The sequence below is a fragment of the Loxodonta africana genome, chromosome 10 (genome assembly GCF_030014295.1).
Source record: "Loxodonta africana isolate mLoxAfr1 chromosome 10, mLoxAfr1.hap2, whole genome shotgun sequence".
NCBI classification, from domain to species: Eukaryota; Metazoa; Chordata; class Mammalia; order Proboscidea; family Elephantidae; genus Loxodonta; species Loxodonta africana.
This window is the reverse complement of record NC_087351.1, coordinates 13,859,106-13,878,280: the sequence shown is the minus strand read 5'-3', so window position 1 is coordinate 13,878,280 and position 19,175 is coordinate 13,859,106. Positions and strand designations below refer to the sequence as shown.

At 38.6% G+C, this 19,175-nt stretch overlaps 1 protein-coding gene across 28 annotated transcripts in view; it reads left to right on the top strand.

The window, feature by feature from the left end:
* Positions 1 to 19,175, top strand: part of MGA (MAX dimerization protein MGA) — a 202,447-nt gene that overhangs the window by 143,396 nt on the left and 39,876 nt on the right. For 24 of the 28 annotated variants that reach the window (XM_023558682.2, XM_064292156.1, XM_064292157.1 and 21 more), the window contains exons 4-9: positions 597 to 675; positions 796 to 894; positions 15,121 to 15,252; positions 15,456 to 15,560; positions 16,907 to 17,568; positions 18,684 to 19,032. In XM_023558682.2, coding sequence (XP_023414450.2) covers positions 597 to 675; positions 796 to 894; positions 15,121 to 15,252; positions 15,456 to 15,560; positions 16,907 to 17,568; positions 18,684 to 19,032 — 1,426 coding nt within the window. The remainder of the gene's footprint in view (positions 1 to 596; positions 676 to 795; positions 895 to 15,120; positions 15,253 to 15,455; positions 15,561 to 16,906; positions 17,569 to 18,683; positions 19,033 to 19,175) is intronic. The other 4 variants (XM_064292163.1, XM_064292155.1, XM_064292153.1 and 1 more) reach the window with 1 other exon arrangement.

Here is a 19,175-nt window from a genome sequence, read left to right as displayed (position 1 = left end):
AAAGTTTGCAAACTCTTCTAGGACCATCTCTCCCCTTTTTGTCAGTGTTTGTGCAATACTATTGAAGAAGCAAATGTTAATGGTCTTATTTCATACATTGATAGTGTCTTTGTTTATTCTACTCCAACTTTTGTACCAGATTATTTTTCTATTACATTTGTATAGGACCCTAATTAACTGTGTTTCATATTTGGCTATGTAGATGTCGAATTCTCTTTGTGCTTTTACCTGTTCTTTTCTTGCCTCCTTGTTAGTTGCTGAGCAGGTTGTCTTTATATAGGCTCTTAGAAATCAGTATATTAATTGGTCTAACTTTAGGTTAGTTATTTGTATATGCTATTCAGAGGTTTTGCTTTCTTTTTTTCCTTCTGATTATAAAATGTTGTTAATGTAAAACATTTAGAAAATGTCAAAAAGTAAGAAGAACAAAATTGCTCCTGTTCTGTGAAGCTGGAATTATTGTAAACGTGATGGTATATTTTCTCCTGGTCTTTAATTGTTCTTTTGAAATCCTGGTTTACTTTTAAACTAAAGTGTTAAACTGGTATCGCTTTCAGAAGTGATATGAAGTATACTTTTTTTTTTTTTGAATCTAGGAAGCTCTAGACATTCATGCAGTTGATGGGCCAACAGAAGAACCCTCTAGTCTTCAGGCATCAACCACAGATGATTCAGGTATTACATAATAGCATAAAAGGGAGAAATATATTTGTGGTTTGGGCTCTAGGAATGAAGGATGGCATTGTTCGTTCTCAGTGTGTATTACTTTTATTTGATCATCATTTGTTTTCTAAGCAGGTTGCAGAGCAAGAATTTTCCAGCTGGAAAAGGAATTGATAGAAGATTTGAAGTCCTTGCGTCACAAGCAGGTGATACATCCTGGTCTTCAAGAAGGTAATACTCCATAAAAGATTTATAAGACACTTTTTTACCCCCTTTCCCCCTTCTTTTTTTCCTTCTGCCTGCTTTCTCCCCTTTTCCCCATCTTCTACATTCTCCTTCTTTTTCTTCTCTTTTCACTTTTTACCCCCCCCCATCTTTTTATCCTTCACCCGTACACCTTGATTTCCTTTCTTTCAGGACCTATCTTCAGCTCGCATTTTTCTCTTCTTTTCCATAATTATTGCCTTTAACTGAAAAACATATCTAAAACGAAACCAAACCTGTGGCCATGAGTTGATTCTGACTCACAGCAACACTATAGGACAGAGTAGAACTGCCCCATGGGGTTTCCCAAGAGCGGGTGATGGATTTGAACTGTCGACCTTTTGATTAGTGCTGAGATATTAACCACTGCACTACCAGGGCACCAGAAACATGTCTAGGTGTCTTGGTTTTGTGAAGCGTAATATCTTATGCATAAAAAAGTGTATCACTGTGAGAAAGTTGTATTTTCTCTGTTTTTTCTTATACTCAGTATTTTCCCCTCGATTTTTCATCTTTCAGTTGCTTTTTTGTTTGTTTTTTTGGGGGCGGGAGTCTGTTTGCCCTTACATACTTAGTGATGTATTTATTAGGTCTGTGATAGAGGAATACTCTCTCACTGTGTGGCTGCAAATGTGTGTTTTATATATTTAATGTATTGCTAGGTCCCTGGGTGGTGCAAATGGTTAGGCACTTGTCTACTAGCTGAAAGGTTGATGCTTTGAACACACCCAGAGGGTCCTTAGAGACAGGCCTGGAGATCTGCTTCCAGAAGGTCACAGCCTTGAAAACCCTATGTTGCAGTTCTACTCTGCGCACATGGGGTCACCATGAGTTGGGAATTTATAGCTGCTAACAACAACAACAAGAAACGGTGTATTGCTGAAGACTTAAACTTTTTATTATCTCTATTTTCTTCTAATAGATTATCTTGGCCTTGATTATGTTGCTTAATGCTTTTTTTTAGAAAAATGAAGTCTACTCTAGTTACCTTCACAGTAACTACTATTTCCACAGTTTGCACTGTACTGAAAAACTGTAGGCCATGCCCTAATTTCTAGTTTCCTATGTCTTTGATTTTAGGTGTGCCTCTTGGAGTTTATTGGGTTGTTGACTCTTACCAGTCAATTTTCTTTTCAGAGCCTAGTCTGTTTATATTACATAGTAGATCATTTATCTGGGAGTATAAGCATTACAAGCAGTCAGAAGGTTTACAAGGACTTACATATGACCATTCAGTTTCTGAATTAAGTGGTAATACTGGAAGAACCTTTGCTTTAATGTGAGGCAGCTTCGTGCTACAGTACGATCTTAAAGTATACACATTGCAGTCTCAATCCAAGTCACACGGACCGCTAGTCTGGATGGACAGGCGCAGCTACATCGTAGTAGTCTTGCTACTGATAACATTTCCTGTCTTTTAATGTTAGCTTTCACTTCTGCTATTTAAATTATGTTCTCTGACTTTGAGCTATCAGTTAACTTGCCCTACTTCTCATCTTCCTCCCATATCCACTCTTTGTTAGTTATATACTCTGATAATGTAGAACTAATGTAACATTTATATTGTATTCTTTCGGTTTAATCCCTACATTTGTTTTAGTCTTAGTTCTAGAGTTAAATATATTCGGTATTTGCTGCTAGCTTTTTTGCTCTGGTTTGTCTGCCTATTATCTCCTAGTTGGCTGTGGTTTGACTTTTTTTTCTCCCCTTATGGACATTTTATTCAAGTCTGTAGTCATTTCCTTTATGGAATGGGGTTCAAAGTCAAATGCTTAGGGAAACTAAGCAGCTAACATAAAGTGAACTAGGGCCTGACTTTGGGAGGTGGGATTGGACTCTGATAGGCTGGAGTATAGAGACAACCACTTCAGCAGATTTTTGTCATATGGGAATGTGGCCTTGTCTTCTCAGATCTTTCCATTTTTTTCAAGAGAAGCTGAAGTCTGTGTTTTTATGTAGTATCTTTCGTTTTTTTAATGATATGGCAGCTGATACTAGTTTTCTAGGCAACTTAAAGCTTTAAAAAATACTGTAATTAAACCCATTGCCAGTCGAGTGGATTTCGACTGATAGTGACCCTTCAGGACAGAGTAGAAGTGCTCTATTGGGTTTCCAATGCTGTAAATCTTCACGGAAACAGACTGCCACATTTTTCTTCTTTGGAGCGGCCGGTGGGTTTGAACTGCCAACTTTTCGGTTAGCATCCGAGCACTTGACCACTGTGCCACCAGGGCTCCTCTGTGAATAATTAATGCCACTGAATTGTACAATTAAAAATGGTGGTTAAATTAGCAAATTTTATGTTACATGTATTTTATCACAATACAAAATTTTTTAAACGGGCAAAAAAAAGTAGAAAAATTCTAGCCATGAATCAAAATTCAGAATAAAATACACTTAATTTTATGGGGAGAAAAAAAAAAAAAACCCATTGTGAGCCCAGCAAAACATGTCTGAGAGTCATTAGTTTTTACCTGCTTTATAGATTCTGCATTTGGTGTCATGTGCAAGTTTTTCCTTAAGGTTGGTAAAATTTAGTTAATTTTTTTATAGTATTTATATCATTTTTTTTAAACACCTAAATCTGTAATCCATGTGTTACTTTTTTTTTTTAACAGCTAAATCTGCAATCCATGTGTTAACTTTTTGTAAGGTGTGAGGTAGAGTTCTATTTTGCATTTTTTGTGGCAGATTTTTGTTCTCCAGCCTTTTGTTGTTGTTGTTAGGTGCCCCGAGTTGGTTCCGACTCACAGCTCCCCTACCTACAACAGAATGAAACACTACACAGATCTGTGCCATCCTCACAGTCCTTGCTACGTTTGAGCGCATTGTTGGAGCCATTGTGTCAATTCATCTCTTTGAGGGTCTTGCTCTTTTTCGCTACCCCTCTGCTTTACCAAGCATGATGTCCTTCTCTGGGACTAATCCTTCCTGACAACATGTCCAGCGTATGTAAGACATAGTCTCACCATCCTTGCTTCTGAGGACCATACTGGTTGTACTTCTTCCAAGACAGATTTGTTTGTTCTTTTGGCAGTCCATGGTATATTCAGTATTCTTCTGCAACACCACAATTCAAAGGTGTCAGTTCTTCTTTGGTCTTCTGTATTCATTGTCCAGCTTTCAAATGCATATGACATGATTGACAACACCATGGCTTGGGTCAGGCACACCTTGGTCTTCAAGGTGACATCTTTACTTTTCAACACTTTAAAGACGCCTTTTGCATTACTGCAAGAAACTAAAAGAGACCTACGTAAGTAGAGAAACATACCTTGGTCATGGATAGGAAGACTTAACGTTGTAAAAATGTCTGTTCTACCAAAAGCGATCTATAGATTTAGTGCAATTCTGACCCAAATTGCAACAACATTTCTTTAATGAGATGGAGAAACAAATCACCAACTTCATATGGAAGGGAAAGAGGCCCTGGATACGGAAAGCATTACTGAAAAAGAAGAATAAAGTGGGAGGCCTTACTCTACCTGATTTTAGAACCTATTATACCGCCACAGTAGTCAAAACAGCCTGGTACTGGTACAACAACAAATGCATAGACCAGTGGAACAGAATTGAGAATCCACACATAAATCCATCCACATATGAGCAGCTGATATTTGACAAAGGCCCAAAATCAGTTAAATGGGGAAAAGACAGTCTTTTTAACAAATGGTGCTGGCATAACTGGATATCCATCTGCAAAAAAAATGAAACAAGACCCATACCTCACACCATGGACAAAACTAACTCAAAACGGATCAAAGACCTAAATATAAAATCTAAAACGATAAAGATCATGGAAGAAAAAAATAGGGACGACGCTAGGAGCTCTAATACACAGCCTAAACAATATACAAAACATCACTAACAGTACAGAAGAGAAACTAGATAACTGGGAGCTTCTAAAAATCAAACATCTATGCTCATCCAAAGACTTCCTCAAAAGAGTAAAAAGATTACCTACAGACTGGGAAAAAGTTTTTAGCTATGACATTTCTGATCAGCACCTGATCTCTAAAATCTACATGATATTGCAAAAACTCAATTACAAAAGACAACCCAATTAAAAAATGGGCAAAGGATATGAACAGGCACTTCACTGAAGAGGACCTTCAGGTAGCTAACAGATACGTGAGGAAATGCTCACGATCATTAGCCATTAGAGAAATGCAAATCAAAACTACAATGAGATTCCATCTTACTCCAACAAGGCTAGCATTAATCCAAAAACACAAGATAATAAATGTTGGAGAGGTTGTAGAGAGACTGGAACACTTCTGCACTGCTGGCGGGAATGTAAAATGGTACAACCACTTTGGAAATCGATTTGGCGCTTCCTTAAAAAGCTAGAAATAGGACTACCATAAGATCCAGCAATCCCTCTCCTTGGAATATATTCTAGACAAATAAGAGCCTTTACATGAACAGATATATGCACACCCGTGTTCATTGCAGCACCGTTTACGATAGCAAAAAGATGGAAGCAGCCAAGGGGCCCATCAACGGATGAATAGATAAGTTATGGTATATTCATACAATGGACTACCACACATCGATAAAGAACAATGATGAATCCGTGAAACATTTCATAATGGAGAATCTGGAAGTCATTATGCTGAGTGAAATTAGTTGCAAAAGGACAAATATTGTATGAGACCACTATTATAAGAACTCAAAAAATAGTTTATACTGAGAAGAAAATATTCTTTGATGGTTATGAGAATGGGGAGGGGTAGTAGGTAAGAACTACAGACAATACACAATATAGGAGAGGTCAGCACAACTGAACTATACCAAAAGCAAAGAAGTTTCCTGAATAAACTGAACGATTCGAAGGCCAGCTGGGGGGGCGGGGGGGGGAACGACTGTGGTTTCGGGGGACGTCTAAGTAAATTGGCATGATAAAATCTATTAAGAAAACATTCTGCATCCCACTTTGGAGAGTGGCATCTGGGGTCTTAAATGCTAGCAAGCAGTTGTCTTAAGATCTGTAGATCTTGGTAAATCTGGACCAAAGGAGAATGAAGAACACCAAAGACACAAGGTAATTATGAGCCCAAGAGACAGAAAGAGCCACATAAAACAGACTTTATCACCCTGAGACTGGAAGAACTAGAGGGTGCCCAGCTACAATCGATGACTACCCGGACAGGGAACAAAACAGAACCCCTGAGAGAGCAGGAGAGCAGTGGGATGCATACCTCACATTCTCGTAAAAAGACCAGATTTAATGGTCTGACCAGACTCGAAGGACTTTGGTGGTAATGGTCCCCAGACTTTTTGTTAGCCCAAGACAGGAACCATTCCCAAAGCCAACTCTTCAGACAGGGATTGGACTGGACTATGGGATAGAAAATGAGAATGGTGAAGAGTTAGCTTCTTGGCTCAAATAGACACATGAGACTATGTGGGCAGCTCCTATCTGGAGAGGAGATGAGAGGGCAGAGGGGGTCAGAAGTTGGTCAAATGGACACGAAAATAGTGGAGAGAAGGAGTGTGCCGTCTCATTGGGGGAGAGTAACTAGGAGTGTATAGCAAGATGTATATAAATTTTTGTATGAGAGACTGACTTGATTTGTAAACTTTCACTTAAAGCAAAATTAAAAAAAAAAAAAAAGTGTTTTGAAGCAGAATTGCCCCTCCAACTTTAGCTTTCTTTAAATAGCTGGCTTTGTAATTTCAGAATAGTAATGTATTTAGTACTTCAAATATTTAGTTAGGCTAAATATTTATAGTAGCTGAATGATGCCATTCTCAAGTCTGCGAAGATAAAAGTATTCCATGTTCCTCTCTAAAAACGTTGCTTGAAGTAATTTGCTGAATTTCCATTCAATAATATATTTCTTTGCCTTTCTATTAACTGTAGAATTTCATTTTTCTATAAAAGATAAACACTTAAAAAAAATTTTTTTTTGAAAATGTGTTTGGGCTAAAAACTTAAAAATGTTTTTTGAGCTTGCTTTGAAATTTTGGAAGAAATGTCTGTTATATTTAGGAATCTGTTTTTATTGTTGTTATTGGTGGTTTTGTTCCTAAAGTAAAATAAGGTTCTTAATTTTGCTTTCCTTAGTACTATAGTTGTCTGTTTGTTTCCTACACCTATATTGGTCTATATTCTATCAGCCTACCTGAAGGTATCACCTGTTTTTGAATTTTAAAGATATTTGTGTAAAAGCTTCCATATCACTGCTTCCAACTTTTTGTTTTTAAGAGCAGCCTTCGAGTCACAGAAGGATTGCAAGCAGTGCAGGGAGTTCCCGTGTACTCTGCACCTTGTGTCCTCCTTTATGAACATGTGGCGTCAGCGTAGCACGTTTGTTACAGTTAATGAACCAGTACCTCATTCGCATTTCCTTAGTAATGTCCTTTTCTGTTCAGGATCCTGTCCAGCACATTAGTAATCATGTCTCCTTTGGCTCCTCTTAGCTGTGACAGTTTCTCAGACTTTGTTGACCTTGATGGTTTTGTCTTGAGAAATAGTACATATGGATTTTGTAGACTGCTCCTCATTTGGAATTTGTCTCATGTTTTCCTCACGATTAGACTGGGATTGTGTGTTCCTGGGAGGAAGACCACAGAGGTAAAGTGCCGTTCTCATCGCGTCATATCAAGGGTATATATTATCAGCATGACTTAGCACTGCTGATTTCACCTTGGTCATGTGGCTGAGGTGTCTTGTCAGCTTTTTCTGATGTAGTTACTCTTTTCCACCACTTCCATACTGTACTCTTGGGAAGTAAGTCACTGTGCACAAGCCACACTTTAGAGTGGAAAGTTATTTTCGACCTCCTTGTGGGTGGAGTGTGTCTGTATCAATTATTTGAAAAAAAATTTTTTTAATTGTGCTTTAAGTGAAAGTTTACAGCTCAAGGTTGTCATATAAAAATTTATACACACATTGTTACGTGGCCCTAGTTGCTATAAGTCAGCACACTCTTCCTTTCTACCCCAGAGTTTCTGTTTCCATTCAGCCAGCTCCTGTCGCTTTCTGCCTTTTCATCTCACCTCCAGGCAGGAGCTGCCCATATTGTCTCATGTATCTACTTGAACTAAGAAGCACACTGTTTACAAGTAGTATTTTATGTCTTATAGTCCAGCCTAATCTTTGTCTGAAGAGTTGGCTTTGGGAATGGTTTCAGCTCTGGGTTAGCAGAGTCCGGGACCATGTCTTCTGGGGTTTCATCCAGTCTCAGTGAGACTATTAAATCTGGTCTTTCTACTAGAATTTGAGTTCTGCACCCCACTTTTTTCCTGCTCTGTCAGGGATTTTCTGTTGTGTTCCCTGTCAGGGTCATCATTGGTGGTAGCCAGCTACCACCATCTAGTTCTCCTGGTCTCAGGCTGATGGAGCCTCTGGTTTATGTGGCCCTTTTTGTTTCTTGGGCTAGCATTTTCCTTGTGTCTTTAGTGTTCTTCATTTGCTTTTGCTCCGGGTGAATTGGGACCAACTGATGCATCTTAGGTGGCCGCTCGCTACCTTTTAACACCCCAGACACCACTCACCAAAGTGGGGCGCAGAACATTTTCATAATAAACTTTGTTATGCCAGTTGACCTAGATGTCCCCTGAAACGGTGGCCTCCAGACTCCCGCCCCTGCTACTCTGTCCTTCAAAGTGTTTGGTTGTGTTCAGGAAACTTCTTAGCTTTTAGTTTAGTCCAGTTGTGCTGACTTCCCCTGTATTGTGTGTTGAAATTATTTGGAATTCTTTTGTGTGGGAGATTAATTTGTTCTCTTCCATTTATTTATTTATACAGCCATTTACTTACATCTGAATAGGCTGTCAATCTTAATGTTAAATTCCTTTACGAAGAATAACAATCTTTGAAGAGCTCTCTGCCTCTTCCTTTTCAGTTATTTAAAAATACGATCTGAAAATGGAATTCAGTCCATGTGTAGCTGGACTTTTTCTTAACGCGTATCTGCTTTTATTCACTGTATTTTTTTTAGTATTTTTATTGTGGTGAAAATACATGTAACAATGCATACACCATCTCAACAATTGCTACATGTACAGTTCAGTGACATTGATTATATTTTTCAAGTTGTGCATCCATTCTCGCTGTCCTTTTCTAAATCATTTTGCCACCATTAACATAACCTCAATGCCCATTAAGGAAAAACTCTCCCTTCCCTGCTCCCTCTCACCCCTGGTAAACACTGGTGTAATCTTTGGTTTCTGTATGTTTGCTTATTTCATATAAGTGAGATAGTACAATATATGTCCTTTTGTGACTGACTTACTTCACTCAGCATTATGTTTTCAGAGTTCATCCACGTGGGAGCATGCATCAGAACTCCGTTTTTCTTTATGATTGAGTAGTATTCCATTGTGTATGTATATCATATTCTGTTTATCCATTCATCTGTTGATAGACATCTCATTGTTTCTACCTTTTGGCTACTGTGAAAAGAGCTGCAGTGAACATTAGTATACAGGTTCCTCTTGGGTTCCTGCCTTTACTTCTTTTAAGTATATACTTAGGATTGGGATTCCTGGGTCATATGGTAATTCTAAGTTCAACTTTTTGAGGAACCACTAAAATGTTTTCCGTAGTGACTGTACCATTTTACATAGCCACCAGCAATAGGCGAGGGTTACAGTTTCTCCACAACTCACCAACATCTGTTGTTTTTTGGTTTTGTTTGTTTGCTTTCTTATTGCCATCTTATGGGGTAAAGTGTGGTATCTGTCTGCGGGAGAAAGATGTGGCAGTCTGTTTCTATGAAGATTTACAGCTTTTGAACCCCTGTGGGGCAGTTCTACGCTGTCACGTTGAGTTGGAATCAACTCATTGACAATCTGTGGGAATCGCTAATGACGTGGAGCATGTTTTCACGTGCTTGTCGACCATTTGAATATTCTCTTTGGTGAAATGTCTGTTCAAGTCCTTTGCCTATTTTTTGATTGGCTTGTTTGTCTTTTTGTTGTTAATCACTGTATTTTTATATTGAATTTTTCCCGTGTTTACTAGTTAAGTGTTGTTAGTTGCTCTTGAGTTGATTCTAACTCATGGCGACCTTACGTATAACCGAATGAAATGTTTTCCAGTCCTGTGCCATCTTCATGATCAGTGGTACGTTTGTGTCCTTTGTTGCAGCTATTGTGTAGTGCCTTCCAGTCTAGAGAGCTTGTCTTCTAGCACTACAGTATTCTGTCGTGATCCGTAAGATTTTCATTGGCTAATTTTTGGAAGTAGATTACCAGTCCTTTCTTCCTCGTCTCTCTTAGTCTGAAAGCTCTGCTGAAACCTGCCTACCATGGGTGACCCTGCTGGTATTTGAAATATCGATGGCAGAGCTTCCAGCATCACAGCAACACACAAGCTACCACAGTATGACAAACTGGCGGTGTTGCTGGTTATATGGGTGAAGTTTATCCCTCCTGAGTTCATCCTTGTGGATACTTTGGTTTTCATTGGGTTTAGCTTGAAGCAAGCACCTTTTGCTGTAGGACAAGGGGACTTTGCTTTTATATGAACCATAAAGATTCTCTCTTCTTTTATCTTTATGAGTCTTTTATGCAATGATATGGTAATATCTCTTTAAGAAGTAGCTTCTAATATGGTGAAGTGAGGCAAAAGCAGCTAAGAGTGTAGTTTAGTTTAAATTGTCATACGTGGAAAACATTTTGGAGTTTTCAGTATACGCCTTCTTTGAATTATTCAGCTGAAGCTCAAGTTATTTATGCTCATTCCTATGAGACCAGCTAAGTGTAGGTCTCATGTATCTATTACTTGGGAAGGATTTTCTTATAAGTCTAACACTTCAGGATCATCTAGACAAGCTGAATTGGGAATTACTTTGAGCAGTGTTCATGCACCACTGACTTCTTTGCTTTCAGGGCTTGCTTTATATTTAACTATGTAATTTTATTTATTTTTTGCCGTTTTAACCATTTTCAAGTGCTCAATCCAGTGGCATTTATCACACTTACAGTGTTGTGCAGCCATCACCACTGGATGTCTCCAAAACTTATCATCACTCCAAACAGAAATTCTGTACCAATTAAGCAGTAACTTCCCAACTCCCTCGTCTCCCCAGCCTGTGCTAACCACTAATCTCCTTTCTGTATCCATGCATTTATCTATTCTAGATATTTCATGCAAGTGGAATCATATATTTGTCCTTTCGTGTCTGACTTATTTCACTTAGCATAAGGTTTTCAAGGGTCATCCATATACTAATATCACAACTTTGTACCTTTTTATGGGTATAATATTCCATTGTATGATTATACCAGATTTTGTTTATCCATTCATCTGTTGATGGACACTTGAGTTGTTTCCCGTTTTGACTATTGTAAATAATGCTGCAGTGAACGTTGGCGTACGAGTATCTGTTTGAATTCCCCCTTTCAGTTCTTTTGGGTATATACCGAGGAATAGAATTGCTGGGGTAAATGGTAGTTCTGTTTAACTTTTTGAGGAACTGCCAAACTGTTTTCCACACTACCTACACCATTTCACATTCCTGCCAGCAATGGACAAGAGTTCCAGTTTCTCCACATCCTTGCCAACACTTGTTATTTTACATTTTTTAAATAATAGCTACCCTAGCATGTTTGCCTTTTTTTTTTTTTTGATATGTGTATTTAAAATAAACTTGTTGGTTTTGGTATCACAGTATAAAATATACAAGTCAATGACAGCAAGAAAAGATACAGGAAAAACAGTCTCTAAATCCGATAGACTGAATCTAGATTTTACATGCCTTACCTGCTTGTCTACATAGGTATATTTTTAAAAACTTCATTCATTTCTGGTTTCTCTGTAAGGAACTGTTCTGGCAGTGTTTGTCATTAGTAATGAATAATATTACAGTATTTTTCTCTTCTTAGAGTGCTATAGTATCTCGTTTGATCCTTTGTTTAGGATTTAGTTCTCACTTGGCTTTCCACAGTAGCTTCCTGCATTCTGGTTCTACTCTTCTTTCTTCTTATCCCCACCTTTCCTAATTAATTCTTACTTATCTAACTTAGAATTTGTACCTCAGTAAAGTTTTACCAGATTCCCTTGGGCTCTTTGGTACAGGTCTTTTTTGTTTACCTCTTGTAGTACTTACACATGGGGTTGCTGTGAGTGGAATTGGCACGACAGCAAATGGTATATTTAAACTTGAGGTCTGGGAACTGTCTTTCATGTCTCTATCACCATTTACATTAGAGTATTTTACAGAGATGATTGAGTAAATTCTTTTAGCATACCCCACAGTGTACTGGATTGGTAGTTTCTATTTTACTAATGAAGTTTTTTCCAAATTACAAAATTAAGAAATAGTAATGAAAAGATTAGGAGCCAGGTGTTCTGACTTCAGGATTTTATCCTCCCTTCCTCCCTCGCTGCCCCCCCAGCCCTCCGTTGATTACGAACATGAGGCGAGGTTGTTTTGTTTTATTGACCTTAGTTTTAACCAGGACATGCAAAAGTATTTACTTTAAAGAACTGGAATTGCAAACCAAAACAGAAGAACAGTATTTTATGCAGAAAAGTTCTATGGGAGGTCACAGAAATTAGCCATAATTAACCTACACAGTATCTTTACCTTTTAGGGAAACGGCACTGTGAACTTGTTGTTGGAAACCTGTACCTGTGACTTTTAATGATTTTTACTGTGTTAGCTAATACTTTGAATGTCTTTGTCCTCAATTTTGTGAAAATTTAGATGAAATACCTTCCGAAAAGATTTCCTCTTAGCCTACAAATAAACACTTCATTATATTTATAGGCTCAGTTATCATTAATACCATTAATAAAAACTAGAGAATCAGTTGCCATAAACAGGCCGGAAGCTCAATCTATGGCAAGTTTGTGTTAGTGACCTTAGAAAATCTTTGGACAATAAACAGTTAAAAGCACAAAGGGTCTCAAATCTGCTATGTTTGTGTATTAGTTACCTATTCATTATCTGTTGGTGTGTAATAAATTACCACAAACGTAGCAACCTAATACATGTTTATTGTCTCCAAACCAAAAAACCTAAACTCGCCGTCGAGTTGATTTTAACTCATAGTGACCCTATAACAGAGTAGAACTGCCCCATAGGATTTCCAAGGAGCGGCTGGTGTGTTCAAACTGCTCACATTTTTTGATTAGCAGCTGAGCTCTTAACCGCTGTGCCACCAGGACTCCGTTTTCTGTCTCAGATGGAAGGAATACACACACAGTCACTGTACCAAAATGAATTGGGCGACAGTCAACCATTTCAGTAGGTAGCTTATGATCAATAACCGAGGGCACTGGAGGAAAAAGTCCAAGCTAAACTGAAGGCACTGGCGAAAAACAAGGTTCCAGGAATTGACAGAATACCAATTGAGATGTTTCCGTAAACGATGCAACGCTGGAAGCGCTCACTTGTCTATATGCCAACTGACTGGAAGAGATCCGTATTTGTGCCCATTCCAAAGAAAGGTGATCCAACAGAATGTGGAAATTATCAAACAGTATCATTAGTATCAAACACAAGTAAAATTTTGCTAAAGATAATTCAAAAATGATTGCAGTAGAATGTTGACAGGGAACTGCCAGAAATTCAGTCTGGATTCAGAAGAGGATGTAGAATGAGGGATATCATTGCTGACGTCAGATGGATCTTGGTTGAAAGCAGAATACCAGAAAGGTGTTGACCTGTGTTTTATTGACTATGGAAAGGCTTTCGGCTGTGTGGATCATAACAAGTTAAGGGTAACATTTTGAAGAATGGGAATTCCAGAACACTTAATTGTGCTCATGAGGAGCGTGTACATAGGCCAAGAGGCAGTCATTTGAACAGAACGAGGGGATTCTCCATGGTTTAAAATCAGAAAAGGTGTGTGTCAGGGTTGTATTCTTTTCACCATATTTATTTAATCTGTATGCTGAGCAAATAATTGAAGAAGCTGGACTATAAGAAAAAGAACACTGCATCAAGATTGGAGGAAGACTCATGAACAATCTGTGATACACAGGTGACACAGCCTTGCTTGCTGAAAGCAGAGAGGACTTGAAGCACTTACTGATGAAGATCAATGACTGTAGCCTTCAGTATGGATTACACCTCAACATAAAGAAAGCAGAGGTTCTCACAACAATGTGATAAACGGAGAAAACGTTGAAGTTGTCAAGGACTTCATTTTAGTTGGATCTGTTATCAATGCCCACAGAAGCAGTATCAAGAAATCAAACGATGTATTGGATTGGGCAGATCTGCTGCAAAAGACCTCTTTAAAGTGGTGAAAAGCAAAGATGTCACTTTGAGGACTGAGGTGCACTTGACTCAAGCCATGGTTATTTTAATTATCTCATATGCATATGAAAGCTGAATAAGGAAGACTGAAGAAGAATTGACGCCTTTGAATTACGGTGTTGGTGAAGAATATTGGAAATAGCATGAACTATTTTTTATCAGAAGAAGGAAGAAATCTGTCTCCGAAGAAGTACAGCCAGAATGCTCCTTCAAAGTGAGGATGGTGAGACTTCGTCTCAGGTGCTTTGGACATGTCATCAGGAGGCACTAGTCCCTGGAGAAGGAAATCATGCTTGGAGAAAGTAGAGGGTGAGCGTAAAAGAGAATGACCCTGAATGGGATAGATTGACAAAGTGGCTGCAACAATTGGCTCAAACATAGCAATGATGGTGCAGGACCAGGCAGTGTTTTCTTTTGTTGTACACAGGGTCTCTGAATCAGAGCTGACTCTGCGGCACCTAACAACAACAGCACTGTCTCAGATTCTGTGGATCAGGAGTGCAGGCGTGGGCTCGTCAATTGAATCCTCTGCTTAGGGTCTCACAAGGCTGCAGTCAAGATTTCAGATAGGCCTGGTTTCTCACCAGAGGCTTGACTGGGGCAGGATCTGGTTCCATTTCCCCTCAGGTTATTGGCAGAGTTAATTTCCTTGCAGCTCAGTTGAGATGAGTGCAGCACTCTTACGTGATAACATATTCGTAGTGAAGTACGTCGCTTCCCTTTTGCCACATTCTGTTGATTAGAAACAGATCACAGGTTCCGCCCACACTCGAGGGGTAGAGATTACACAAATGTGTAGTACCAAGAGGTGGGGATTGTGGGAGCCACCCTAAAGTCTGTTTGCCACCATTTATGTTTATTTTATCGTTTTTGCTCTCTACTATCTCATTTATTTCTATTTTCTTCCCACCACCACCAAAAAAAGGAGAAAAAAAGAGATAATTTGATGTGTGATTCTTTTTTCTTGTAGTGGGCTTAAAATTGAACTCAGTGGATCCAACGGTGAGCATTGATCTTAAGTACTTGGGAGTACAGCTACCTTTGGCTCCAGCTACTAGCTTTCCTTTCTGGAACCTTACGGGAACCAACCCTGCCTCTCCTGGTGAGTGTGTAGCATTCGTAATGTCAAACACTGTTTTTCTTGTTGAAGTTAAGGTTACTTGTGATACAAATTAAAGTTACCTTTGTTAGAAACATTTTGGACATCCCATGGGCAAATCTTTTATTTATTGGCATAGCCTTAACAAATGATTTATAAATACTGGCTTACTAGAATTTTTGTCTTTTTTTTTTTTTCTTTTATAGATGCTGGCTTTCCCTTTGTTTCTAGGACAGGGAAGACCAATGATTTCACCAAAATCAAGGGGTGGAGGGGAAAGTTTCAGAGTGCTTCTGCATCTAGGAATGAAGGTAATTCGTGCCTTTTTTTTTTTTTTTTTTTAATATGTTCTGATGTATGTAGCCAAAGCCTTTTGTTAAAAGTAGTTCTCATTTTATTTCTTTATTTTTTCTGTCCATGCTTTAAAGTGAACTGGAAATAAATGGTCTTGCCAATTTTTGTTTATTCCATTTTCCCGTAATCACAACCCTGGTTTAGTCCTTAACCACACCAGGTTTCAATAATCTCTGCAGCCGTTTTAGCCGCCCCTTCCTGTTACTCCTGCAGTTATGAAAAGCATCATTTCAAGCATCATTTTTGAATATTAACTTTTAGAGCTCTATCATGATTTCGATAACCTTATATATCAAAGTGAACTTCTAATCTTAGTTTTCTGACTGTGTGACAGTTGGTCTCCTGTCTTAGTTTTTTTCCTTACCCAGTGCACTTATTGTGGTTTACAATTCTAACCAGATTAATTTACCATTCATTTAAACAAAATAGTTTTCCTCATCTTTGAAACTTTGTACCGTTTTATAGTGTAATGCTCGGCACTGTACTAAATTAGCCTTTTTGTTCACTTGTGGCCTTACCTCTTCTCCAGCATTTCGTATCAGACTTGAAGTATTCCAGTGTTCTAACTAATCCCTTGGCATCTTGTTGAGGTCTGATTTAAATATATTCTTTATTCTTGTATTTTTTCTTAAGTGTGGTCCAGATGGTGGTGTAGTGGTTAAGTGCTATGGCTGCTAACCAAACGGTCGGCAGTTCGAATCTGCCAGGCACTCCTTGGAAACTCTGTGGGGCAGTTCTGCTCTGTCCTGTAGGATCGCTATGAGTCGGAATCGACTCGACGGCACGGGTTTTGGTGTTTTTTTTTGGTTTTGGTCCAGATAGTTAGACCGTAAGTTGTCAAAAATTGAATACTCTTAAGTTAATTACTATGTGAACACTTGGCAAATAGTTAGTTTTCAATAAATACGTAACTTGATAATTTTAGGGTAGGATATAATTTGAGTAAACATTTTAATTTTCCATAGAGAACAGATTTTAATGTAATTAGTATCTGAGAGTCAGTGTCTTCTCTTGGTTTGATATTTTGCTTTCCTTCTTAGGAGAGACAGTTAAGATTCAGTGGCTAGTAACCAATGTGCCTGACTTTTTTTAGTGTGTTTTTTCCTAAAGACCTACCCTAAAAAAAAAAAAAAAAGACCTACCCTAGTTTTATTTATTTCTGTAAAATAGAAATTTTTGTTACAAATACATATTTGTGTGATTTAAAAAAAAAAATATTAAAGCAACTTAGATAAACAATAGAAAAAAAATTTTTTTTTTTTTGCCCTAGGTTGTTAAAAGTGTCTTGTGTCTCTCTTTCTAGGAGGCAATTCCGAAGGTTCACTGAAGAACCGTTCTGCTTTCTGTAGTGACAAGCTGGATGAATACTTGGAAAATGAAGGCAAGCTGATGGAGACAAGCATGGGCTTCTCTTCCAGTGCTCCCACGTCTCCTGTGGTATACCAGCTTCCCACCAAGAGTACCAGCTACGTGCGAACACTTGATAGTGTACTAAAGAAGCAATCTGCTGTTTCCCCTTCTACCTCTTACTCTTTGAAGCCTCATTCTGTACCCCCTCCCTCTCGAAAGGTGAAGTCTCAAAACAAACCGGCAAATTTCAGTGGCCGAATGAAGTCATCTTATAAATCCATCTTACCATATCCCCTTTCACCAAAGCAGAAACACTCTCATATGATTCCAGCAGATAGGGTTACCAAGAATTCTTCAAGCACCACCTCAGAAAACCAGGTGAATAACTTCGTCGTGACAACTTCAGAGGAAAATGTTTTCCCAAAACAGATTAGTCTGCGGCAGGCACACCAGCAGCAACACCAACAGCTTCAGGGGACTCGCCCTCCAGGCTTGTCTAAATCTCAGGTGAAGCTAATGGACTTGGAGGACTGTGCACTTTGGGAAGGAAAACCAAGGACCTATATCACTGAAGAGCGAGCAGACGTATCCTTAACAACTCTGCTTACTGCTCAAGTAAGTATCTCCTGTTTTTCTGTAGAGTGCTTGGCTAGGAGGAGTGAGGTTAGTGAGGGGAAGTTGGGAATGGGGTTTTTTGGCAGGAAGTTTTAGGCATTTTTTGTTACCTTGGCTACAAACAAAGTGAGATGTCCTGTCTATTTCTTCTTTTTTGCCAACTAGACACTCAAGTGTAGCTCTTTCCTACCAGCAGAGGGAGACAGTACAACTGTGCTTTGAGTAAGGTCCATTGCCTGTATAAAGGCAGCTGGCTATTCTGAAAGTTTCTGATTTCATTCTCCAGCATGTCAACAAGTACATTTGCTGATCTTGTTAAAACAACTTGGAAAATTCTGCTTAAGAAGTACTAAATCTCAGGAAAAACAAAAAACCATACATACATATATAAGAATATGTATGTATATTACACACACACACACATACATGTACTTCTGTGGAAAAAAAACTTTGTTATTTGTAAAATATTAAGATTTTTTCATTTGTTATTAATGCACCCTCGTTAGCTGCCTCTGGGTGCATGTCAAATGACAACAATATGGTGGTCATTTTTAAATAATGGGTGTTTATATCTTACATTCCATTTTTTCGCTCTGTTACTGAATCCTAGAGCTGAAGATCGTGAGATGTTGGGACTAGGTGCAGGATGTGTCCTTTATTCCTAAACACTTTTGTGCATGTATTAGCCTCTCCCCTTTTTATTAATTACTCTAGAGCAGGATTGGCAAACTTGTTCTAAAAAGGGCTGGAGGATAAATATTTTAGGATTTGTAGGGCATGCAGTCTCTGTTGCAGTTATTCAACTCTGCCCGGCATAGATAATATAAATGAATGACCCTGCCTGTATTCCATTAAAACTTTGTTTACAGAACAGGCTGTATTCCGTCTGTGGGCATTAGCTTGTCAATCCCTGCCCCAGAGCATTATGTACAGTTTTTATTGCAGATAGATCCATCTTTGTTGATATTTTGGCTAATCAGCAAGAGTATTTATTCTCCTGCCTGTCTGTGAGAGTTTGTTCACAGCCCTGTCTACATTTATGATCTGTCTTCTGCATCTCTCCGTCATGTATTTGGGCAATTTAGTAAAATTATAATTTTCTACTTTAATTTTAGGCATCTCTCAAAACTAAACCTATCCACACAATCATAAGGAAACGAGCTCCCCCATGCAACAACGATTTCTGTCGGCTGGGCTGTGTATGTTCCAGTCTAGCTTTGGAGAAGCGCCAGCCTGCTCACTGCCGCCGACCAGACTGCATGTTTGGCTGCACTTGTTTGAAAAGAAAAGTTGTACTTGTTAAAGGGGGATCCAAAACTAAGCATTTCCAGAGGAAGGCTGCTCATCGTGATCTAGCATTTTATGATACTCTGGGAGAAGAGCCAAAGGAAGAAGGAGAGGAGGGAGTCAGGGAAGAGGAAGAACTATTGAAAGAGAAGAAGAAGAGAAAGAAGCTAGAATACAGTGAGTATTAATTGGGGGTTCAAACAGGAAGTTAGTGTCTTAGTGTTTTGGAAAACTGTTTATTTTAAAACAGCAATACCTATTTGAATCCTGCTTTACTTGTCCGTATTTTGAGAAATTGTTACTATCTTTCAGTATGCTTT